General features: G+C 32.1%; 1 protein-coding gene across 1 annotated transcript; it reads left to right on the plus strand.

Annotated features, from left to right (window-relative positions):
• The first annotated feature begins 3357 nt into the window (after positions 1-3357).
• LOC127737384 (transcription factor IIIA-like) lies at positions 3358-16034 on the plus strand. Its single transcript, XM_052248005.1, has 9 exons — positions 3358-3489; positions 7097-7197; positions 10481-10571; positions 11215-11303; positions 12461-12534; positions 12993-13079; positions 13863-14086; positions 14678-14731; positions 15438-16034. Exons 1-9 carry the CDS (start codon positions 3385-3387, stop codon positions 16002-16004), a joined length of 1392 nt encoding a protein of 463 aa, XP_052103965.1. The 5' UTR covers positions 3358-3384; the 3' UTR covers positions 16005-16034.
• Positions 16035-20263: the final 4229 nt, after the last annotated feature.

Below are 20263 nucleotides of genomic sequence, written 5' to 3' on the forward strand. Positions count from 1 at the left end.
GGAGTTCGGTATTTTTGCTTATACTGTTTGACTTGCAGTGGCAATCAAAAACGCAGATTCTGATTTTTAAAAATAAACCTGGTACTCGGTATTTGCTAGTGTAAATAAAATAAGATAAAAGCAGGTGGTTTTTGTTTACAGTTGTGGTCTTTGTATGTGGTCATTGAAGCACTCAAGGGATGTAGCTTTGGAGGCTCATAGGAGGTAGGCTGATCCAGTCGATGATAGTGAATGGTATATAGCAATATTTGTAGACATCTATGGAGGTACTGGTCTTGGTCTATGGATTGCAGTGTCTTGATCAGGCTGGTGATATAATCAGTAATCCTATATGATGATATGTTTAATGCTTCACCCTTCAGTGCTTTGTAGAACATGGTTAGTCTTCTAGTTTTCCGCCTTGATTCTAGAGTTTGCTAGGTTCTACAATGTTCTTTACTGTCCCTGTTTCTCCGTTGTATTCTGAGGGTGCAAATCTGACAACTAGTATTTGGACCATTTCGAGGGATTCAATGTGTTGTTTTAGGTATGGATCCCATCCTCAGTTGGATTTTGGGGTGACTTTTTTATGTGTGGTTCGGCTGTTGTCTGCTCTATGGTCGGGTTGTTGTCTCTTTGACACAGTCCCCACTTCCATTCTCAATTTTATTCCCATCCAGATCTTCTGATAACTTGATTCAACTCCAAGATAGGGGTACTGGTGAACCGTAGTTAGTTTAATTCTGTCCCATCATTTCATATGTCTTTGTTGTTGAGTTTTTCTTCCTTGTGACTCTCAGCATGTAGTATTTGGCTTGGTGGAATGTCATTTGACCATTTCTCTGCCAATTTAGTCAACTCCGCCAGGCTAAGTTGTATGCTACCTTCACTATTCTTGGAGGATCTGTGTAGTAGTGATTCATCAGCAAATAACAGTAGAGTTGACGTTGATGATATTGTCTTTTCCATATTATTAATGCATATTAGGAAACACATTAGTCCTTATACGGTGCCTTGTGGAACTCCTGACGATATTAAATTGTTTTACTGGCTTCTACATCTACACAAACTCTATGACGTCGCTGTAAGCCGTTCTGAACATTGAAGAGTGTTATATCATTGAAGTAAAATGATACAATATCATATAATCAAGTCTAAATTGAAAACAACGTTCATACCTATGATTGCGTTGGATAAAAACCGCAATTTTTATACGTGTGCATGCAAAACAAATTTATTGGTAGAGGGTCTAAATACAGCACAAAGAACATTTTCCAAAAGACCTAAAAAGTGAAAAAGTATATTTTAACAAAACGCATTTGACTAGCAGGTCGAACAACGGATGTTCTTAAACCCTGCTGACTGTCATTGGCGATTGCCAAATAAACGGATCACCAGATGTAACAAAATGGATCTTAACTATTAATTTAATACCAAACAGAAAACAATAAACTTGCAGAAAAGATGGTATACCGCAAACAAAAGGTGCAAAAATTAGTACACCATATCCGGATTTCTCAATGATGTTAAGACTTCAAAGCATAGATATAGTGGAGAAGGATGCTGTTTCTTCCGTGGCTTATGAGATCACCTCCAGTTTTTGGTGGGTTTCGTATTTCTCAGTCTTACAATTTTTATGTAGTGTGGAGTTGCTTTTCTTTTCAGCATCTTTTGTTTTTTTGCCATGGCGTTGTCAGTTTATCATGGCTTCGTCTTATAAGGTTTGAATGTCGTAACGGTATTTCCGCCTCTTTTTTTAAAGTTATATATGATTTTTTCCCTAAATTTAATTTATTAAAATAGACAAAAAGAGACGGCGTATTTAAATTGGTTCAGTGGACATTAATGACATAGTTAACAAAATAACAGTTTGTAAATGAATAAAAGTGTAAATCATTAAGTCATATATTTTTTCGCGTAGTCGAGTGCTTCTGAATTCTTTCAAAGGCGTAGGATTAGACTGAAAAATATTTGTGTATGTGGGGGGACAAACTTCTGAAAGTAAAAAGCAAAAATAAAACCCTTTTCTATAGTCAAATAGTCTTGAAGTTAGTCAGTTGTGCCGCTACTCCTACGCCTTGGAATTTTAGCAGGCGCTTTATTCTAATTTCTGAATTCAAGCAAACCAAACTATGCTTCCGCTAGATTTTGAATTTTCAATACCGCAAAAAGTCAATAGATGTCTATGCATGTTGATCTTTTGTGTTAGGTTGCTGAACCCCTGACTTTTACTGATGATCTCTTTATTCATATCTTACTTGAAGAATTAGAATGATATAAGGGTTATTTCCTTCCTCCTCCCCTCATTAACATGTAACCACTCCCACTTTTTTAATGTTCCTTGTTCTACTACTGATTAAGCTAAGCGGACAAAAATAGACTTCTGTAATTTACCTCTTCTGTTTGAACTATTCATCAAGACAAATAAAACAATTGCTATTATAAAAAGTGTATAAAATACATAATTTAATATGTTATGCATTGGGTGTGGTCATGGCATGATTAAGAAAATAGATGAGTTCTTGCTTCTAAAATTATAACTATTTATAACTTATCAGAGAACAAAGTAGACAATATTGAAAATGAGAAAGCTCTACGCTTTGAAGTTTCAAGGAAAAGAGACAAATAACGCATTATGTTTTCACAAGCAAGGGTAATTATGAGTATAGAATTATAATCACTTAAACTTCTCCAAATTCGTATTGGGGAAGGGTGTTTGATTTATACACAGTCAGGTCTGATCGAAATGCGAACATTCATTGAATACATAATTCAGACAGTGCAAAACACATTTAACTATTTACAGTTGTCTCTTTCGACTCTCTTTACCCACAGAACCTAGCCAATTGATTATTAAATGTTAATTACTAGTATGTTATCGTCTTAAATGTGTCTGAATTGTTTGACACTCGACTTGAGAAAGCAACTGCAAGTTTCTTATAGTAGTCTACAAGAAGATGTATATCTGTATGATTTATTCGCTAGTCATCAGATCTTGTGTTCATCTGTGTCGACAGTACGTCAGTGCTTTGATTTATCAAATTCAAATGGCAATCCATGAGCACAGCAGTGCGTCTCAAATTATCCATTTAAATGTAATTTTTACGGCGGTAATGCTATAAAGAATTATGTTAGTAACAATTGTAAATCCTTTTACCTAACATTATTGGTACCGGATTTTGTATATCTTTTCATCTTTTCATCTTATCCAAAACAATATTTGTTTACAGTATTTATAATGTTTCTATTTATTTTGAATACAACATATTTGCAGAAAATCTATTGCGAAAGGAACAAGATTTTTATTTTTTCAAATAAATATTTTAAACTCTCCGTGCCATAGCAGGTCCACACTCAGGTTTTTGGTATAACCTTCAAGGGGAACGTACTCTGTAAATGTAATAAATGTCAACCGTAACATGTGCACATGTTTGTTCTTTTGAGGGCTGCGAAAAGACGTTTTCACGGAAAGATAGATTAATCATTCATTTGAGAACACATACAGGAGAGGTATATTTCATATAGTTTAAAATAAAATTCCCGCATTTTTGTATTGTTTACAGAAAATATAATTAAATTAATTTTGTTAGACTCCCAAATAATTTTATAGGGTTATTTTATTTCAATACAGAATATTTAAAACAGGTAAGGGTAATTGTAAATATTGATAATTGTTGAAATTACTCATTACATTGACACATGTCAGGAATAACCATTCGTGTTTTTATACCTCAGTTGATGTACATATATAATCCAATGTTCTACCGTTTGATATATACGCAGACAGACCAGCTGAATTATATTGTTTTCCTCACAAACTCCCTCTCTCTCTTGTATGATATAATTTTTGTGAAGCTTCCTTGGAGTATTAGGAAGGGTCTATCATTATGATATTTCCTCAATATTTCTGATGTCTTTGGTCAAACATTTCCATATACCAATGCTATGATACACAACTTTCTTAAATAGCCAAACTGGCTAATATGACCTGGAAATCAGTGGTTGTCATTTGTTGCTGTATATCATAATTGTTTTTTTTTCCTTTATTGTTTTGTAAATAAATCAGGCCATTAGTTTTCTCATTTGAATTGGTTTATATTTGTCATTTTTTTAGGGCCTTTTATAGCTTACAATGCAGAGCTCCAGATAAGCTGCGTATTTGCGTGATCACGCAATAAAAATAATTAAAAACCCAATGCAATTGCCCATTGCAGGGTTCAATAACCCAATTATATGCCAAAAACATGGGTTCTTAACGCTTTTATTCGCTATCGTTTGCGTTATTTACCCTTACTTGATTACAGTCGTCGCGTAAATCTATTTTTATAATATTTATAATTGGAAATGACCTTTCGTTCTAAAAATAGAACCCTGAATCAAGTAGCTGTAATGGGTCCCTGTTGGAATTTTCCGTTGCTCAAAAGGTACATGTGTTTATGAAAACATTTCGATCTTCTCGGCGTTTATTCAATTAGCGTGTTACATGCTGTCATATTTTTTCGAATTGCTCGGGATTTATCATAACATACAATGAATTAAAACGAAAGTAAATGTCCGGTAAAAATATTGAATAGAAGCATGTTTTCGGCTTCTTTTTGATAGCTGAGGGAAAGTTATGATGATAACAAGACTCAGCTAGTGATTTTAGGAAGCGGCCATTGAACGCACGGGCGTGTTTGCGTACCATAACGAGAACATTGCTAGAGCGATAAACACGGGTTTCCGTCAAAAACGAAATCAGTTGGAAAAAGTGAAAGGCCAAATCAATTATGACATGATGTGTAGTTTGAAAGCATCGGAAACCAAAAGTTCTGATAAGGGACAATTTAACCCAGATTTATGTAAATTGAATTAAACGAAAACAGTTTATATATTATTTTTTTCATTTTAGTTGATGAGTGAATACAAATATCCGTTTTTTACGTCAATGCAGCTTGACACTTTCTTTGTTTTGGTCTAATTGTTCTAGATGCTTAAGATAGTTGTCTTATTTGCAAGTGCAGTATAACATTGTCATTTATTTACTTGATGTTGCAGAATTATTTGTAAATTTAAGTTGAATGTGGTCTCCGTCATTATAAACCACCCTATAAACCTCAAGGTTTTGGGGTATATCTTAAATCTGGAAACTACTTTTTATTTTTATTAAAAAGTCAGATCTGGCAAATAGGTGAAAGGACTGGCAAAACTTTCTTACAGCACCTAAATTTCACATATATTACAAAAAAATCTTAACACTTAGCCACACCTACCCCAACTATAATTAAACTGTAGGGTGATCATATGGGATCTAGAAAGGCAATTAGTTCCTGTCCAACTAGTGACACCAGCTGCAGTTTACATAAGTTTTGAGAAAATACAAAACTGACAGAACGTTTAAAACGGGACACAAATTAAATGTACAATTGCTCGTCAGTGGATAAATCAAATAAAACAGCTAGCACATATTCTACAAAGAAAGAAACACATTTAAGATGGAAACACATCTGGGGTTGATATAATGTGATTATAACATGCCTAAATATTCAATATTGTGTTGATGAAAAAACCCAATACATTAAGGAGCTTGGTGGTGAAAAACCCAATTTGATATTTGCTTGAGGGGTGAATTGGAATTGATAATGCAATTAAAAAACTTTATCACCCAATTACATAAAAAAATGGTGGGTAAAAACCCCAATTTGTGAATTCTTATCTGGAGCTCTGTTACAATGTGATATGGATTTTGCTCATTGTTGAACAGTTGAAGGCCTCATTGTGATCGAATCCGTATCCGTTTGCCCTGATTCTTGTTCGCACTGAGTCTGTTCGCCCTGATTTCTATTTTTTAAAGTTTGTTGAAAATTCCGCCGAAATATTTGGTCAGATCATACGTTTTCGTACATCATATGAATTCGTACTATTCATGCTTTTTTAATGGAAATTGTGACGTCACAATGCATTCTTAATAGCAGGAAAACCCATGAGACGAGAATTTATGTTGTATTGATGCTACCAGATAATGATTTTTCTTTTGATTTGCATTGAATATTCTTGCAAGAATATTCATCATGTTGAATGTGGACAGTATTTTGAAGAAGAAGAAGTGTCCAGGAACTGGAGACCAAAAAGTTATCTGTGTGAATTTATCTTTTTTGAAACCTTGTAACAATTTCAAAACAATCCAAACAGGTATAACAAGATCCAACTCACTCAACACCTTGAGATCAAAGAAGCCAATTAAGCGACGAAAATAATTTCCCTTTAATGTCTTACAATTCTTACATCATTGTTTTAACTCATTCCAAGCTGACTTGTTTATTTAAAAAAAAACAATTTCATTATTAATCCACCAATAATAATAACTACAACAATCAGTGAGACCAAAGACATCGTAATCATATCTAATCAGCATTCTCAATTACAAAACTTTGAATTTTCGGAATACTAAGGCTTTTCCATCTCAGAAATATATTACCTTAGCTGTATTTGGCAAAACTTTTAGGAATTTTGGGTCCTCAATGCTCTTCAACTTCGTACTTTATTTGTCCTTATTAACTTTTTTGATTCGAGCGTCACTGATGAGTCTTTTGTAGACGAAACGTGTGTCTGGCGTACAAAGTTTCAATCTTGGTATCTATGATGAGTTTATTTACAATCAACAGTCATTAAAAGTAATTCTGAATAAAAACAAATGTAACAATGAAGCTAATTAGCCTGATTAATGCTCCAAAACAAAAACCTTTTTTTTTTAATTTCAATGTTTATTCATGAATTTGGAGATATATTTTTTAATATTTACCATTTAAATATCTGAATAAGATTACAAAACTTTAAATTAAACCATTAATATTATTTTTTTTTATAAAAATTAGGGCGAACGGACTCAGGCAGACGGACCCAGGGCGAACGGACCCGATACCATTGTGACCTATAGTTGTTAACTTCTTCATCATTTGGTCTCTGGTGGAGAGTTGTCTCATTGGCAATCATACCACATCTTCTTATTTTTATATCATCAGGAAATGAGACAGCTTAGATTCAGTACTTGTGTTAGAAAGCTCACTGACCATCCTTAAATATAGTTACATACATGTACCATTGTTAATAATTGTTGACATTACTCTATTATTTTCAGAGACCTTACCTTTGTGAATGTGGTAAAAGTTATGCCAGATCAACTCACTTGACCAGACACAAGGAAACTGTCCATGGTTCTACAGTAGCTCTATCTTTGTTGTTAGTATTGATATCAATATTTTTGTAGGTTCAGAATTGGACAAAATGTCTGTACCAATAAAGTCTTTTATCGGTCGTCCCACTGTCTGTATCACTCTGCTCAGCTCTTAATAAAATTGCATATTACGGCTTTGTGACGTCAAATATGTTGACCCGGACATATCAGCGACGCCATAATGTATGAACAGACGTTGATAAGTTTGACCTGAACTTATCAAGTCTTCTTCCGGTTTGCTGGTGAAACAAAGAAAACTCTTGTTTCTATTATGCAAAATACGTAGATACAACCCGATTAAATCGATTATCTTATTGTCAGCATATTTATATTGTAAAATATCAATATGCAGACAACCTGATAATCGGGGACGTACATCTTAACTGATCACCAAATTGGAGCTCAGAATGGTAAACTGTTCATGTGTGCTTATGTTAATCAGAAATGAACAGTGGTTGGAAAAGCATGTCACTTAATTATATACTTTACATGTGTATTCAGAACGTTTTGCGATCTTTTTTATTGCGAAAACAGTGACGGAATAGGCATTGCAAAAATATAAATTTGCATTTTAAATTTTCATAACATTAATATTTATATGTATGCAGTATTTACTGAAATTCAGAAATTTAATCCCATATTTTCACAATTCTTAATAATAAGTGTATGCAAAAAAAATATTGAAGTTAAAGTACTATTTGTACAAGTTTATTAATTTTAGAGTATTTTAAACAGGGGTCAGGTAGGGCATGTAGGGTAGGTGAAATGGGGCTTGCCCTTCAAGGTAGGCAATATAGCGGTAGGTTTTATGTAGTATCTACAACAGATATTTAAAACAGCAACATCAACACTTACAGATAAATATATGATTAACTATTATCAGGGATTTAGTTAAAACCTGTACATGTGTTTTGGACGCATGATTATCTGTCTGAACCCACCATATTATCATTTACCTATATCAGCGGGTTGTGTCCTGGTTGTGCTAACGAAATCCTATTTTTATTCTTAAGCTATTAAAAAGTATCTGAAAAGGTTCTTCTTGTCAATAATTTTACCGGAAAATTGACTTTCATTTTTGTCGAGCCTTCCACTTTTGTCGAAAAAGCGAGACATAGCCATCCTACATTCCGTCTGTGTCGTCGGCGGCGGCGTCCACAAATATTCACTCTGTGGTTAAAGTTTTTGAAATTTTAATAACTTTCTTAAACTATCCTGGATTTCTACCAAACTTGGACAGAAGCTTGTTTATGATCATAAGATAGTATCCAGAAGTAAATTTTGTAAAAAAAAAATTCCATTTTTTCCGTATTTTACTTATAAGTGGACTTAGTTTTTCTGCCAGGAAACATTACATTCACTCTGTGGTTAAAGTTTTTAAAATTTTAATAACTTTCTCAAACTATCCTGGATTTCTACCAAACTTGGACAGAAGCTTGTTTATGATCATAAGATAGTATCCAGAAGTAAATTTTGTAAAAAAAAAATTCCAATATTTCCGTATTTTACTTATAAATGGACTTAGTTTTTCTGCCAGGAAACATTACATTCACTCTGTGGTTAAAGTTTTTAAAATTTTAATAACTTTCTCAAACTATCCTGGATTTCTACCAAACTTGGACAGAAGTTTGTTTATGATCAAAAGCTAGTATCTAGAAGGAAAATTTTGTACTTGTTTATCCATATTTTACTTATAAATGGACTTAGTTTTTCTTCCAGTTAACATTACATACAGTCTGCAGTTAAATTTTTTAAAACATTTATTAGATTCATAAACTATCCTGGATTTTTACCAAACTGACAGAAGCTTCTTACAATAAAAAATTGTATCGAGAGGAATATTTTTATTAAATTTTTTCCTCATCTCATTTTTGTTGAGCCTGCGATTAACAGCAAAAGTAGGCGAGACACTGGGTTCCGCGGAACCCTTACAAATTTTTATGCATTACTTACTACAACGATTTAAGCAGAGAGACACTAAAAAAAATGATGCAATTGACTACGATTGGTTTACGCTTATTTGATTAATTCTGAGAATGTTTTTTACTTTTAAGCACATGTTTACCGGGGATAAAGTTGGCATTTAAGAGGCAATTTATTACCAATCAATGTATTTAAATCGATAATTGTGTTATGTAACACACTGATAATAGTGTAAACAGTTGAAGGTTGAAAAGGGGAATATTTCTACCTTCATGCATTTGGAAGGAAGAGAAAATGTTGGAATCAAAGAAGTTAAAAACAAATTAGAGTCAATTTTATGAAACAAGAAGAGGACACTGTTCTAACATGAAACCCATTACTCAAGTATTGTCTTGGTATTCGAGTACTTGTTACCATCCCTAATTTTTATACGACCGCAAAAAATTTGCGTTCGTATAATGCTATCACGTCGTCGTCGTCCAAAGACATTTGGTTTCCAGACAATAACTTAAATTTATGTGTATGGATCTGTATGAAATTTAACAAAATGTTCAATACCACAAAAGGAAGGTTGGGATTGTTTTTGGGTGTGATGGTCCCAACCGTTTAGGAATTAGGGGCCAAAAAGGGGCCCAAAACAAGCATTTTTCTAGTTTCAGGACAATAACTTGTGTATAAGTATTTTTATTGCTCTGAAATTGTACCACAATGTTCAATACCATAAGTAGAAGGTTGGGATTCATTTTGGGGGTAATTGCCCAAACCGTTCAGGAATTAGGGGTCAAAAAGGGGCCAAAACAAGCAATTTTCTAGTTTTCAGACAATAACTTGTGTTTTAGTGTATGGATGTCTCTTAAATTGTACCACATTTTACAAACAGAAAATTTCTTCAAATTTGATTTATTTGGGAGGGGGGAGTAAACAAAAAAAAAATTTTTTTTTGGGGGGGGGGAGTCAATTTTTTACCTCAAGATTTAAGAAATTATCAATTTTCCAGAAAAAAAATTGGGGGTCACAATTTATTTTGCTAATTCTTTGTATATAGTGACTATAGTCTGAAAACAGATTTACAAAGTATTGGGCAACAGCACAGTGTATTGCACAACAGCAAGAAATCTTCAATTGAATATAAATTTAAATCATATAACCAATTTCAAGTTCTTTGACTACACACTGTGTCAGAAACCTAAAATGTGTCAAATATTTAATTACAATCCAAATTCAGACCTACATGTATATCAAGCTTGAATATTGTGTCCATTTTTGCCCCAATTATTCAGGGTTGGACCTCTGCGGTCGTATCCAGCTGCGCTCGGCGAAGCAGTTTATTTTAAAGATATTTTAAAAGTTGTGTATTGTTTATAGATGTGAGGAAGAAGGCTGTAACCAGACATTTTCATCAAAACAGGCTCTGAATAAACATATAAAAAGGAGGCATGAAAAGAAACTGTATGAGGTAATATAAACCTATTAATAAAGTTGTATTAGAAGAATGTAAGGCAAAGCAACCTAAGACAAATAAGGGTTTCAGGCATCAGACAAATCAATGTCAGAATTGATTTTATATTTTTTCCAAGTGTGTTTTATATTTTTTCTGTATTATTGTTTCTCCTGCTAAAACACAAGCAAGAGAGAAAGATCAATATAGGGCAAAATTGGCCCTTAATCAAAAGCAGTACAACATTTCTCAGATTTGTTTTCTGAGCTTTATTAAGCATAAATTTGAACTTTGATTTAAGATTTCCATCCTTGTTATTGTTAAACCCCCTGCTATCTGAAGTGGGCAGTTATATGATGATGGGGGTCATCAGTCCATCTGCTGTCTGAAGTTGGCATATCTTTATCCAGCTTTGTGAGCTTTCATTGTAGTACCTCTTGTTTAAAGCAAGATAAAAAAATCTAAAAAAAAGGTAGTGGAGATCTATGGCATCAATATTGATTGATTGATTGTTGGTTGCTTAACATCTAGTGGCAAATATTTCATGCATGTTCAGAACGATTGGAATCAAAATAAAACTAGGTATGACATCATAGTAAAACAACTTCAAATTAAGTTCTACACTTTTGGTTTTCTTTTGATTGTTTCTTTTTGATTCCAGTGTACATTTAAAGGCTGTAACAGATATTTCCACAAGCATCAACAGCTGACTATACATGAATATGAACATACAGATGTCAAACCATTCAAGTAAGTTTATCACATGAAAATTAAGATACAAGTTAGACCAGACTGAAGACTTTGGATATTTTTCAAAGTATAAGAATACAAAATGATATTTTTTTAAATTCAGTAAGGCCAGGATTTGTCATTTGTTGGTTAATGGATTTGCAATCTGATTTGGGTCTGAAAAGTAAAAAAAATATCAACTTATAAACAAATGTGTTTTAGTTTACTGAGCATTTGAACTTACCGGTAATTAGATACACCCAATGATTTTACTATACCAACATCATAGAAAAACAACCAAAAATGACTCAATATGGTTTATTGTCATTTGTAAAAACAGCTTAATGTGTGGTGTAAGTAAGTACCTAAACCTTACCTAGTCGTTGGTATGATAATTTCATGTGTGGTATTACTAATGAATACATAGTTTAAATACCCTTCCTCCCTCTCCACTTTTGTAGTGGTCATTATCCGAGAACCAGAAAATTAATTTTTAAATGGCTTTTCAATATGATAAAAAATTGCATTTATTCCATTTCTTTCCACAAGGAAGTTACTACTCTTTAAATTTATGGAATAATAGGTTCAGCACTTTTGGAGAACAAAGGAGTATGGACATAACAGCTTTTGTTTGGCCAATGAATGAAATATGATAATGTCATATGAATTTATATCTAAATGCTTGAAAGATATATGACATAAATTGAGGTTGAAGTATTTTCCTTGGCAGCCATTTTGGAGGTGTAAATGTTTGATTTTCTTAGTTGACTAACCAAATTGAAGCATGTGGTTAGTCTGATATGAGATCCTGACTAGATGTTATTGATAATTTGAGCAAGAATGTAGAAATTAAAATTGTTCAGAAAATAACTTTTCCTAAAATCTAGCAGTCAGCATAACAAGTTGAATTTGTCTGTTTTTATGAATGAATTATTGCACATAGACCTCCAACATCGTGACAAAAGGGAAATAAATGTTGCTCAAATTACTTCAATTGAAAATTATCTATTTATTGAATGATCACCTACATTTTAATGCTAAAATAAGGTACACATTTAATTTTTCTCATAATTAAATATCAAAAATTAAAATAGAGAAACTTTTGTTAAGACTGACATTCTGCATAAGAACATTTGAAATTTTTTTTTACTTAAAAATAATTTACATACTTTCCACAGGTGTATTTTTAAAGATTGTGAGAAAAGATTTTTGTTACCAAGTAAGCTAAAACAACACATGAAGGTTCATTCAGGTATGTACACATGTATTCTTCCACCAACAATTTTCTCACATGGGATTTACTGTCCCTGTCTTTTAAAGCAGGTATCAAAAATGTTAAGCTTCATGTTCCATTTTCGTGTTAGGCACAAAAGGAATTGATTGGAAATTTGTTTAACAAGAAATGCAATTTAGTTTTGCTGGACATTTCACAAATAACTACAACAAACATGTTTGAGTTGCGCTTATATCTATGCAAAGTTGTCTCTTGTGGAAAAAGTTGTAAATAAATCTACAATTGAGGTTGGTTTGTAAAGTATTTTGCAAAGTATAACACTAACAACTTCTCTGTTAATGTTTGCAAACTAAAAAACATGTATGATATAGACTAAAGAAATATACAATGTATCCAAAATGAGGTCTGTAAATTTCTGTTTTAATGCAGTCTTTTAACTATAATTTATGTATGAAGAGTTATTGGCTTATTTTAAGGATATCAATGTAACCATGATGGATGTGAAGAAGTATTTGACACCTGGACCCAACTTAGACAGCATAGATATCTACAGCATCCCACATGTATGTACAAATAAGTTCATAAAAATTACTCATGAGCCAGTCCTGAACCTGGCTCAGACAACAGATATCTAAAGCATCCTACATGCATGTACAAATAAGTTCATAAAATTAACTCCTGGACCCCTCCTAAACCTGACTCAGACAGCAGATATCTACAGCATCCTACATGCATGTACAAATAAGTTCATAAAATTGACTCCTTAGCTACTTAACCTGGGTTAGACAACATAGATATCTTCAGCATCCTACCAGTATGTAAAAATAAGTTCTTGAAATTGGACTTCTTAGCTACTCATAAAACTGGGTTAGACAACATAGATATCTACAGCATCCTACATGTATGTACAAATAAGTTCATAAAATTTACTCCTTAGCTTCTCCTAAACCTGGGTTAGACAACATCGATATCTACAGCATCCTATATGTATGTAAACATAAATTAATTTAGAAATGACTCCTGAGCCAGTCCTGAACCTCAGACAACAGATATCTACAGCATCCTAGATGTATGTAGAATTAAGTTCATAAGAATTGACTCCTGAACCAGTCCTGAATCTGGCTGAGAAAACAGATATCTACAGCATCCTACACAAAGTAAAAAAAAATAGTAATAAAAATTGACTCTTTAGCCACTCATGAACTTGGCTTAGACAATAGATATCTACAGGATCCTACACATATGTAAAAATAATTTAGAACAAAATTGACACCTGAGCCACTCCTGAACCTGGTGCATCTAAAGACTTGAAATTTATTACTGACTCTTGGCACTTTTATTTTTAGTGCACATATGTACAGAATGTGACAAGACATTCACACAGAAGAATGCTTTACACCAACACCTGAAAAGTCACTGCGAAGAGAGAGAAGTGTATACTTGTCCTAGACCTAACTGTGGTAGAACTTACTTGGAACAGAGAAATTTGACGGCTCACATCAAATCTTACCATGAAGGACACAGATTCTGTTGTGAATATGAAGGCTGTGATAGAAACTTCTCAACTAAAGTAAGCACTGATTTTAGTCCAATCTTAGTCCTAACCTGTAGGATGTCCATTAGTTTGAAATTTATTGGTATAGGCACATTACAATTTTTCTGTGTTCAACAATTTGATAAAATGAAGAATTCCTAAAATATGATGTATCAAGAAGTACAAAAATATTGTAGCAAGGAAATAACATAAATCCAGTTTTCCCAAATCGTTTTTAACTAATTAAATGCAACTTTACATTTAATTTCTGAAATATCCTCTGTTATACATAAAAGATATTTCATAGACAATTCTTAGAAAATTACTGAGTTTATAATATGTGTTTGGGTGTATTTGAATTTTTTGTTGTCACTCTACAAATGAATTCAATGGAAAGTAATAAATATAAAATTGTTAATGTTTTAATTTAAACTTTTCATTAAAAAAAAGTGTTATGCTGTCAGCGTTGATAGAGGAAGCTAAAAGATGGAGAAAAAAAAACTCATTGCACTTGTCAAATTGTGAAAAATTCTAACAAATAGATGATTTCTTAAACACACCAGAATGAGATATCTATATCCTTTTTATTCAGACTGTTTTGACAAATGATTTTATTTTATATTTCAGCAAAAATGTCAGAAACATATCCTCCTACATCAAATGAAAGGCACACTTCCTAAGGTCAGTATAGAGTTGTTTGATTGGTGGTTTGAAAATAAGAAAAAGTAGGTTCTGATTTTATTTTACCTGTTAAACATATTTAATATACAAGAAATACTTCACCTGCATTGTCCATGGTTGACCTTCAGAATTTGACAACTAAACTTGCTTACAGTAAATAGAAAATGGGGTCAGGGTCAAACATTAACAGTAGTCTTTAAAGTTTACCGAACTTTTTTGTGTTTGTCATTCTGTCATATTTTGCGGTTGTGACCCAGGGAATTTAACAGCTCATGTGAGATTTGTTGATAACCTGTCCTGGTCATCGAATAAGCAAGGAGTTCATTATTTGAACGGTCATAAGACTTTTGAGGTCCAAATAGCAAAATTTCTCTCTGAAATACATTAAAACTTGAATTCAATTTGAACTTTATCTAATGTCCCGAGATTGTTCAAATTTATTAAATCAATAGTTTGTCACTACTTTGATGTGTAGGTCACTTATCTGCTAATTATCTCTTTAGCACGTAAAGTTGTCAAACTTCTAAGGAAATAATCAGGAGTCATAAAAATCACTGTAGGCAAAAAATGAATAATCAAAGACAAGTGCATCAGTAAATATGTTTCTAAACAATATTAATATCAAAATCCTTGAACGATCGTCATTGAAAGTCCTTTTATTGCATATTTTGTTGACAAAGATAATAAAAAAATTATTCTTTTTCAGAAAAAAAGTAGAAAAGGTGTAAAAAAGAAAACCTGTGCTGCAACAGTAACTGGAATTGATCCTAAATTAACTAAATGTGAATCAACTGAAGATCATATTTGTTTATCAGAATCAGAGAGTGTTCATGAGGAAAAACAGAACCAGAAACAGGCTGATCATGTGACAGGAAGTGTGCAATATTTTACAGAATCTCATCTCTGTATTTCTGAGGCTGGTGTACATGAAAAACTTTTACCAGGTAGAAAGTCTGTGAATTTAAAAATCATTAAAAACAATGAAGGACTTCTACTCAATGAAAGAGGTTTCAATATGGATATTTTGAATAAACATAAGGAAGATGAACTAATTGATAAAGTTGTTGAAATTAACAATGAAAATAAAAACTGTACCAAACAGGTAGATGCAAATGCTGATAAAATTTATAATATTCCAGTAATAGCTAGTATTGATCATGCAGAATTGTTTGGAAATTCACAGATGAATTCTGGATTATGTATAGGGGACAATTGTTCCAATAACACAGATAATTCACATTATGATTTATATCACAGAAGTGTTTGTTTATGAATTATTCTTAATGAATAAAATTCAAGCTTATCTGTTTTACTGATATATTTAAAACAAACTTGCGATAAAATTCAGACCTAAATAAAAGCAAAGCACGACAATAATGCTTTAAACTAATCAATATCCCGTTGACCTAATAAGCAAACTTTGTAGTAATGTCTTTTTATGCTCCAATGACAATAGAAGAGGGGCATTATGTTTTCTGGTCTGTGGGTGCATTATTCCAGTATAAGGTTAAGTTTTGGTTAAAAAGTTGTTTGTGGTCACATCAACATGTAACTTAGTAGATATGTAGGACTCACAGGTGCCATTGTCTTTAATGAAGTGTGATGATCCTTTTGTTGATGTGCGATGGTCTATATGACACTGGAATATTAGTTTAAAATCTACAAATGTGCGATTATTATGAGAAGTAGATTTTTTCATTAGTTAGTATATAAATTTGCATTCATCATTGTCTATAAAACATACTGCAGATATCTACTGATCTATTGATCTTGATGTTTCGCAAAGAGAGACTTGTGACATGAATGTAGTGTTTGAGATGGTGATCTGTGTTGGGACTATAATATCTAGCAGTTATAAATGGATCTGTTTCATAACTCTACCAAATAATATTTTCTCCATTAGCAGTAAAAATCATCTACGAGTAATTATTTTATTTCTTGTTCTCATTCAAAGCAATCGAATAGATTTGTTGTTTATTTTGTTTCATTCTGACTTATCAAGTAGTAATTCAGTGGTTCCCAAGGTTTTCTGATATTTACTGGAGATTTGGTTCAGTAATGATTAAGGTATTACTGGACCTGCTCATATATTACTGGACCAAAAAAAAATAAAAAAATAAAACAACTTTGGCTTATAATTTTATTCCCGGCTAAATTCAAAAATCATGCTTTTGTTTTTTTTGTTTTTTCCTCTTCAGTATCTGGTATTCTTTTTAGACTTTTTCCGGGTATAGGCCCCGCGACAAATTTTAAACCTAACATTGTATACAATATTGTTAACAAAATATTGTAATCTATGACTCATCATTTTGTTTTCATCGATTAATGTTAAATCGGCGCTTGTTTAATTTATAAAGTAAAATAAAGCGTCACGAAGATCCTGATGATAATCCGGGTTATTACCAATAACAAGCAGTGACAAAGGAGATTGCAAGCACAATTTCGCTAGGAATTTTTATTTTTTTACTGTGAGGTCTAAAAGATTGGAAAGCGGCTGCTGACAGATGTAGTTTTAAAATTATTTTATTCATTGAATTTATATCGGACACATGGTCCGAGATGAAACAGAAAATTACTGGACCAGACTCAAAATTACCGGACATTTGCCAATGTCAGACGGACCTTCGGAATCACTGCTTATTAAGTATTTGCATTTCAAACAACTATCACAATTTTCAGTTATTATAATTAGTACTGGTTTTAAAGGATAATATACTATGTAGAGTTTAAAGTGGTTAATTTCTAAACGATTGTATGACTGTTTGCTTATTTTTGTCTAAGCCTATTACCATGTAAACTACAGTGTTACAGGCAATGACTGTTTCAAAGTAAACGAGTTATACTTTCACTGATTTACTAAAAATATTAAAGCTAATTCTGACAAACAAATTGACCTATAAATCCACATCTGAACACAGAAACATTGAAAATATAGGTTATGTAATCCATAGCACTTCAGCGTGCCAATCGGAGAACCATTCAGTTCAGAGGCATTGAATTATTTAATATATTTGCAAAACTAGGGTTTTGACCCAGATTTTGCAGTACACTGAACATGGAAATGTGATCGTGGGAGTTGTAAATGGTGTTCTATGGACACCTATTCTTGTTTCAGGATATTACCATTTACAAGGCAATATAATAAGAGTTTTTTAACACAATTAAACTTTTTTTCATACTTTCACTAAAGAAGAAGTGGACCAATCTGAATAAATTTAACTTAAAAAAACTATGGGTTGGTGTTAATAAAAAAAATGTTTTATAAAATTGTGTTTCTTTTTCGTGTCAAATTGACCATGCTGTCAATTTTGTCAATTTGGGATTTTCTCTTTCTTTAAGAACAAAAAGCATATTATTTCAACTTCTTTGTTATAAATGATTGAAAAAATACATGTCTAAGAAATTTGAAAAGAAAAAATTGATATGGGATGTACTTATTTTTGATAAAATCATTTCTATGTACCCCTCACCCATTTTCTCAACATTTTGGCTGATGCCACTGACCAGATTAGTTATAAAATTGGAAAATTTTACTCAAAAACTACTAGCTGTAAGTACTCATTTGTTTCACAGAGTTTAGTTTGATTTTGATATTTTTTATATTCATTAATATTTTCCACTTGAATCACATGTTTTGGAAATAATTCCTAGACGAGATTTCAACATCAGAAGAATACATCCTTAAATCTGCAAATTTTGAGACAGATTGGCAATTAATGTGTACGAATGTTTATTTGAATAAAGAAAAATAAGTGATTTATTGAATAACTAGACTGTTTTAAACAAATACAAAATATTTATTTTCGTTTGTTCAATTTTTCAACCTTAATCATTTTAAGGGGAGATAACTTAAATAGTAAAATTTGTATAAAGGAATGTTAAAGAGATTTTCATTTTTTACATGTAGCCATATTTTCTTGTTAGTTTCATAAAGCATATTATAAAACCTATCTTCTCATATTTTATTTCAAAATTCTATTTCATAGATTTCTTTTTATTCACAAAAAGTGTTTTTGTAGCTTAAAAAAAGCACGGTGACCCATACTTTTTATCATATTTTTTTTGAAAGTCAATTAGCAGCTTTCAACATTGATTTTCAAGATTTAAAATGAATCCACTAACAAAATCATTGTTCAGTGCTTTTTATACAAAAGCCATTAATCTTTATAAGGGACTTCATCTATAATGTACGCAGCTCTTGATAGTTCGCATGCAGCAAACACTCCGATAGACCAGGACTTGCATCAAACAACATTAACAGTACACATTTTGTGCATTCCTACAACTAATGTCCCTTCAGTGATGCTTGATGCTAAGATATTTGAAAGTCTGAAACCTAATACAAATGTTGAAGCGCCAATAAAACCAAAAAGAACCAAAAGAAAAGCCAAACCACAACAAGGAATCTGAGCTCTGCAATAGGGAGATACATAAATTAACTTAAATTATTTCGAAATTTAATATCAGCAAATTTAATTCAAACAATATTTTTATGCCAATACCAAACACTCCAATAGACCAGGACATTGTTTTTGTGTTAAACTACTATATCTTTTTTTTATTCAGAGTTCAAAAATTAAAAAGAATTAAAATTTAATTAATCATAAGCAGTCAAAAACGCCCAAGAGGTAAAACTTCTGTCTATCCCTCTGCAGCTGCTTATTTGAAATGTGGATTTGTTTTTGTAACGATACATTTAATATTCAAGGTTAGCCAATAAATCTAAACACTCAGTCTCTAAGATATAGTTCTCAATACTTAATATACCAAGTTAGCCAATAAATCTAAACACTCAGTCCAGTGCATTCATTAATACCCGGTACCCGGTACTTTTACCCGCCTACGGAAGCGTCTGGTACCGGCAGAAAAAATAAAAATACAAAAAAAAAATGTGTAAAATTCTTTTGAAGATCGTTCAAATCTAATTTCTTTCATTCCTTGACAATCTCCGTTCTACGCCGTTCATGTGTATGTTTATAGGTGTCTTCGTCGAGGTCCGCGTTAAAGTATAGATCTATCTTCTGCCAATTTAGGCACACCTCCAAAGTAGGAGAAGTGATAATTACAAACCATGTGTCTGTATCTGTATCGTAAGAGCGCTTTAAAATGCGACGATTTAGCAGTATATTTTCAAGCGGCAAATTGTTGATGAATTTAAACAACAACAGCAATATTATGTCTAATAAAAGGAAAGCAGCTTGTATCACAGATTATTTTATGAATAAAAGGTTTAATAAAGGTGAACATTCTATGAAATTCAGAAAAATCGTTAATCGTATCAAATCAGTTCGTTTCCCGTTGGACGTTGTCACTGATCTCCGTTTTCACGATATGTGTTCTATGTTGTGATTGAATTTTTTAGTGTAAGACATCGTGAAACATTTTACAATCTGAACTAACATAACTGTTACGTTTACAAAATATAACATCTGACGAGATTTAAGACTTCTAAAATTAAAAAAAAAGACAGCTAAGAAGAAGTGATTTTTTTTTTTTTTACTTACTATAGTCAAGAATCCTATGATTAATTTG

This window comes from Mytilus californianus, unplaced genomic scaffold (genome assembly GCF_021869535.1).
Source record: "Mytilus californianus isolate M0D057914Y unplaced genomic scaffold, xbMytCali1.0.p SCAF_4, whole genome shotgun sequence".
Classification (NCBI taxonomy): Eukaryota; Metazoa; Mollusca; class Bivalvia; order Mytilida; family Mytilidae; genus Mytilus; species Mytilus californianus.

Bases quoted from the DNA above. Each gene is read 5' to 3' on its own strand.
- LOC127737384 (XM_052248005.1), top strand. From the start codon at position 3,385: ATGTCAACCGTAACATGTGCACATGTTTGTTCTTTTGAGGGCTGCGAA. The intron at 12,535-12,992 runs GTATGTACACAT...GCTTATTTTAAG, and splicing joins ACACATGAAGGTTCATTCAG to GATATCAATGTAACCATGAT. The intron at 14,087-14,677 runs GTAAGCACTGAT...TTTATATTTCAG, and splicing joins ATAGAAACTTCTCAACTAAA to CAAAAATGTCAGAAACATAT.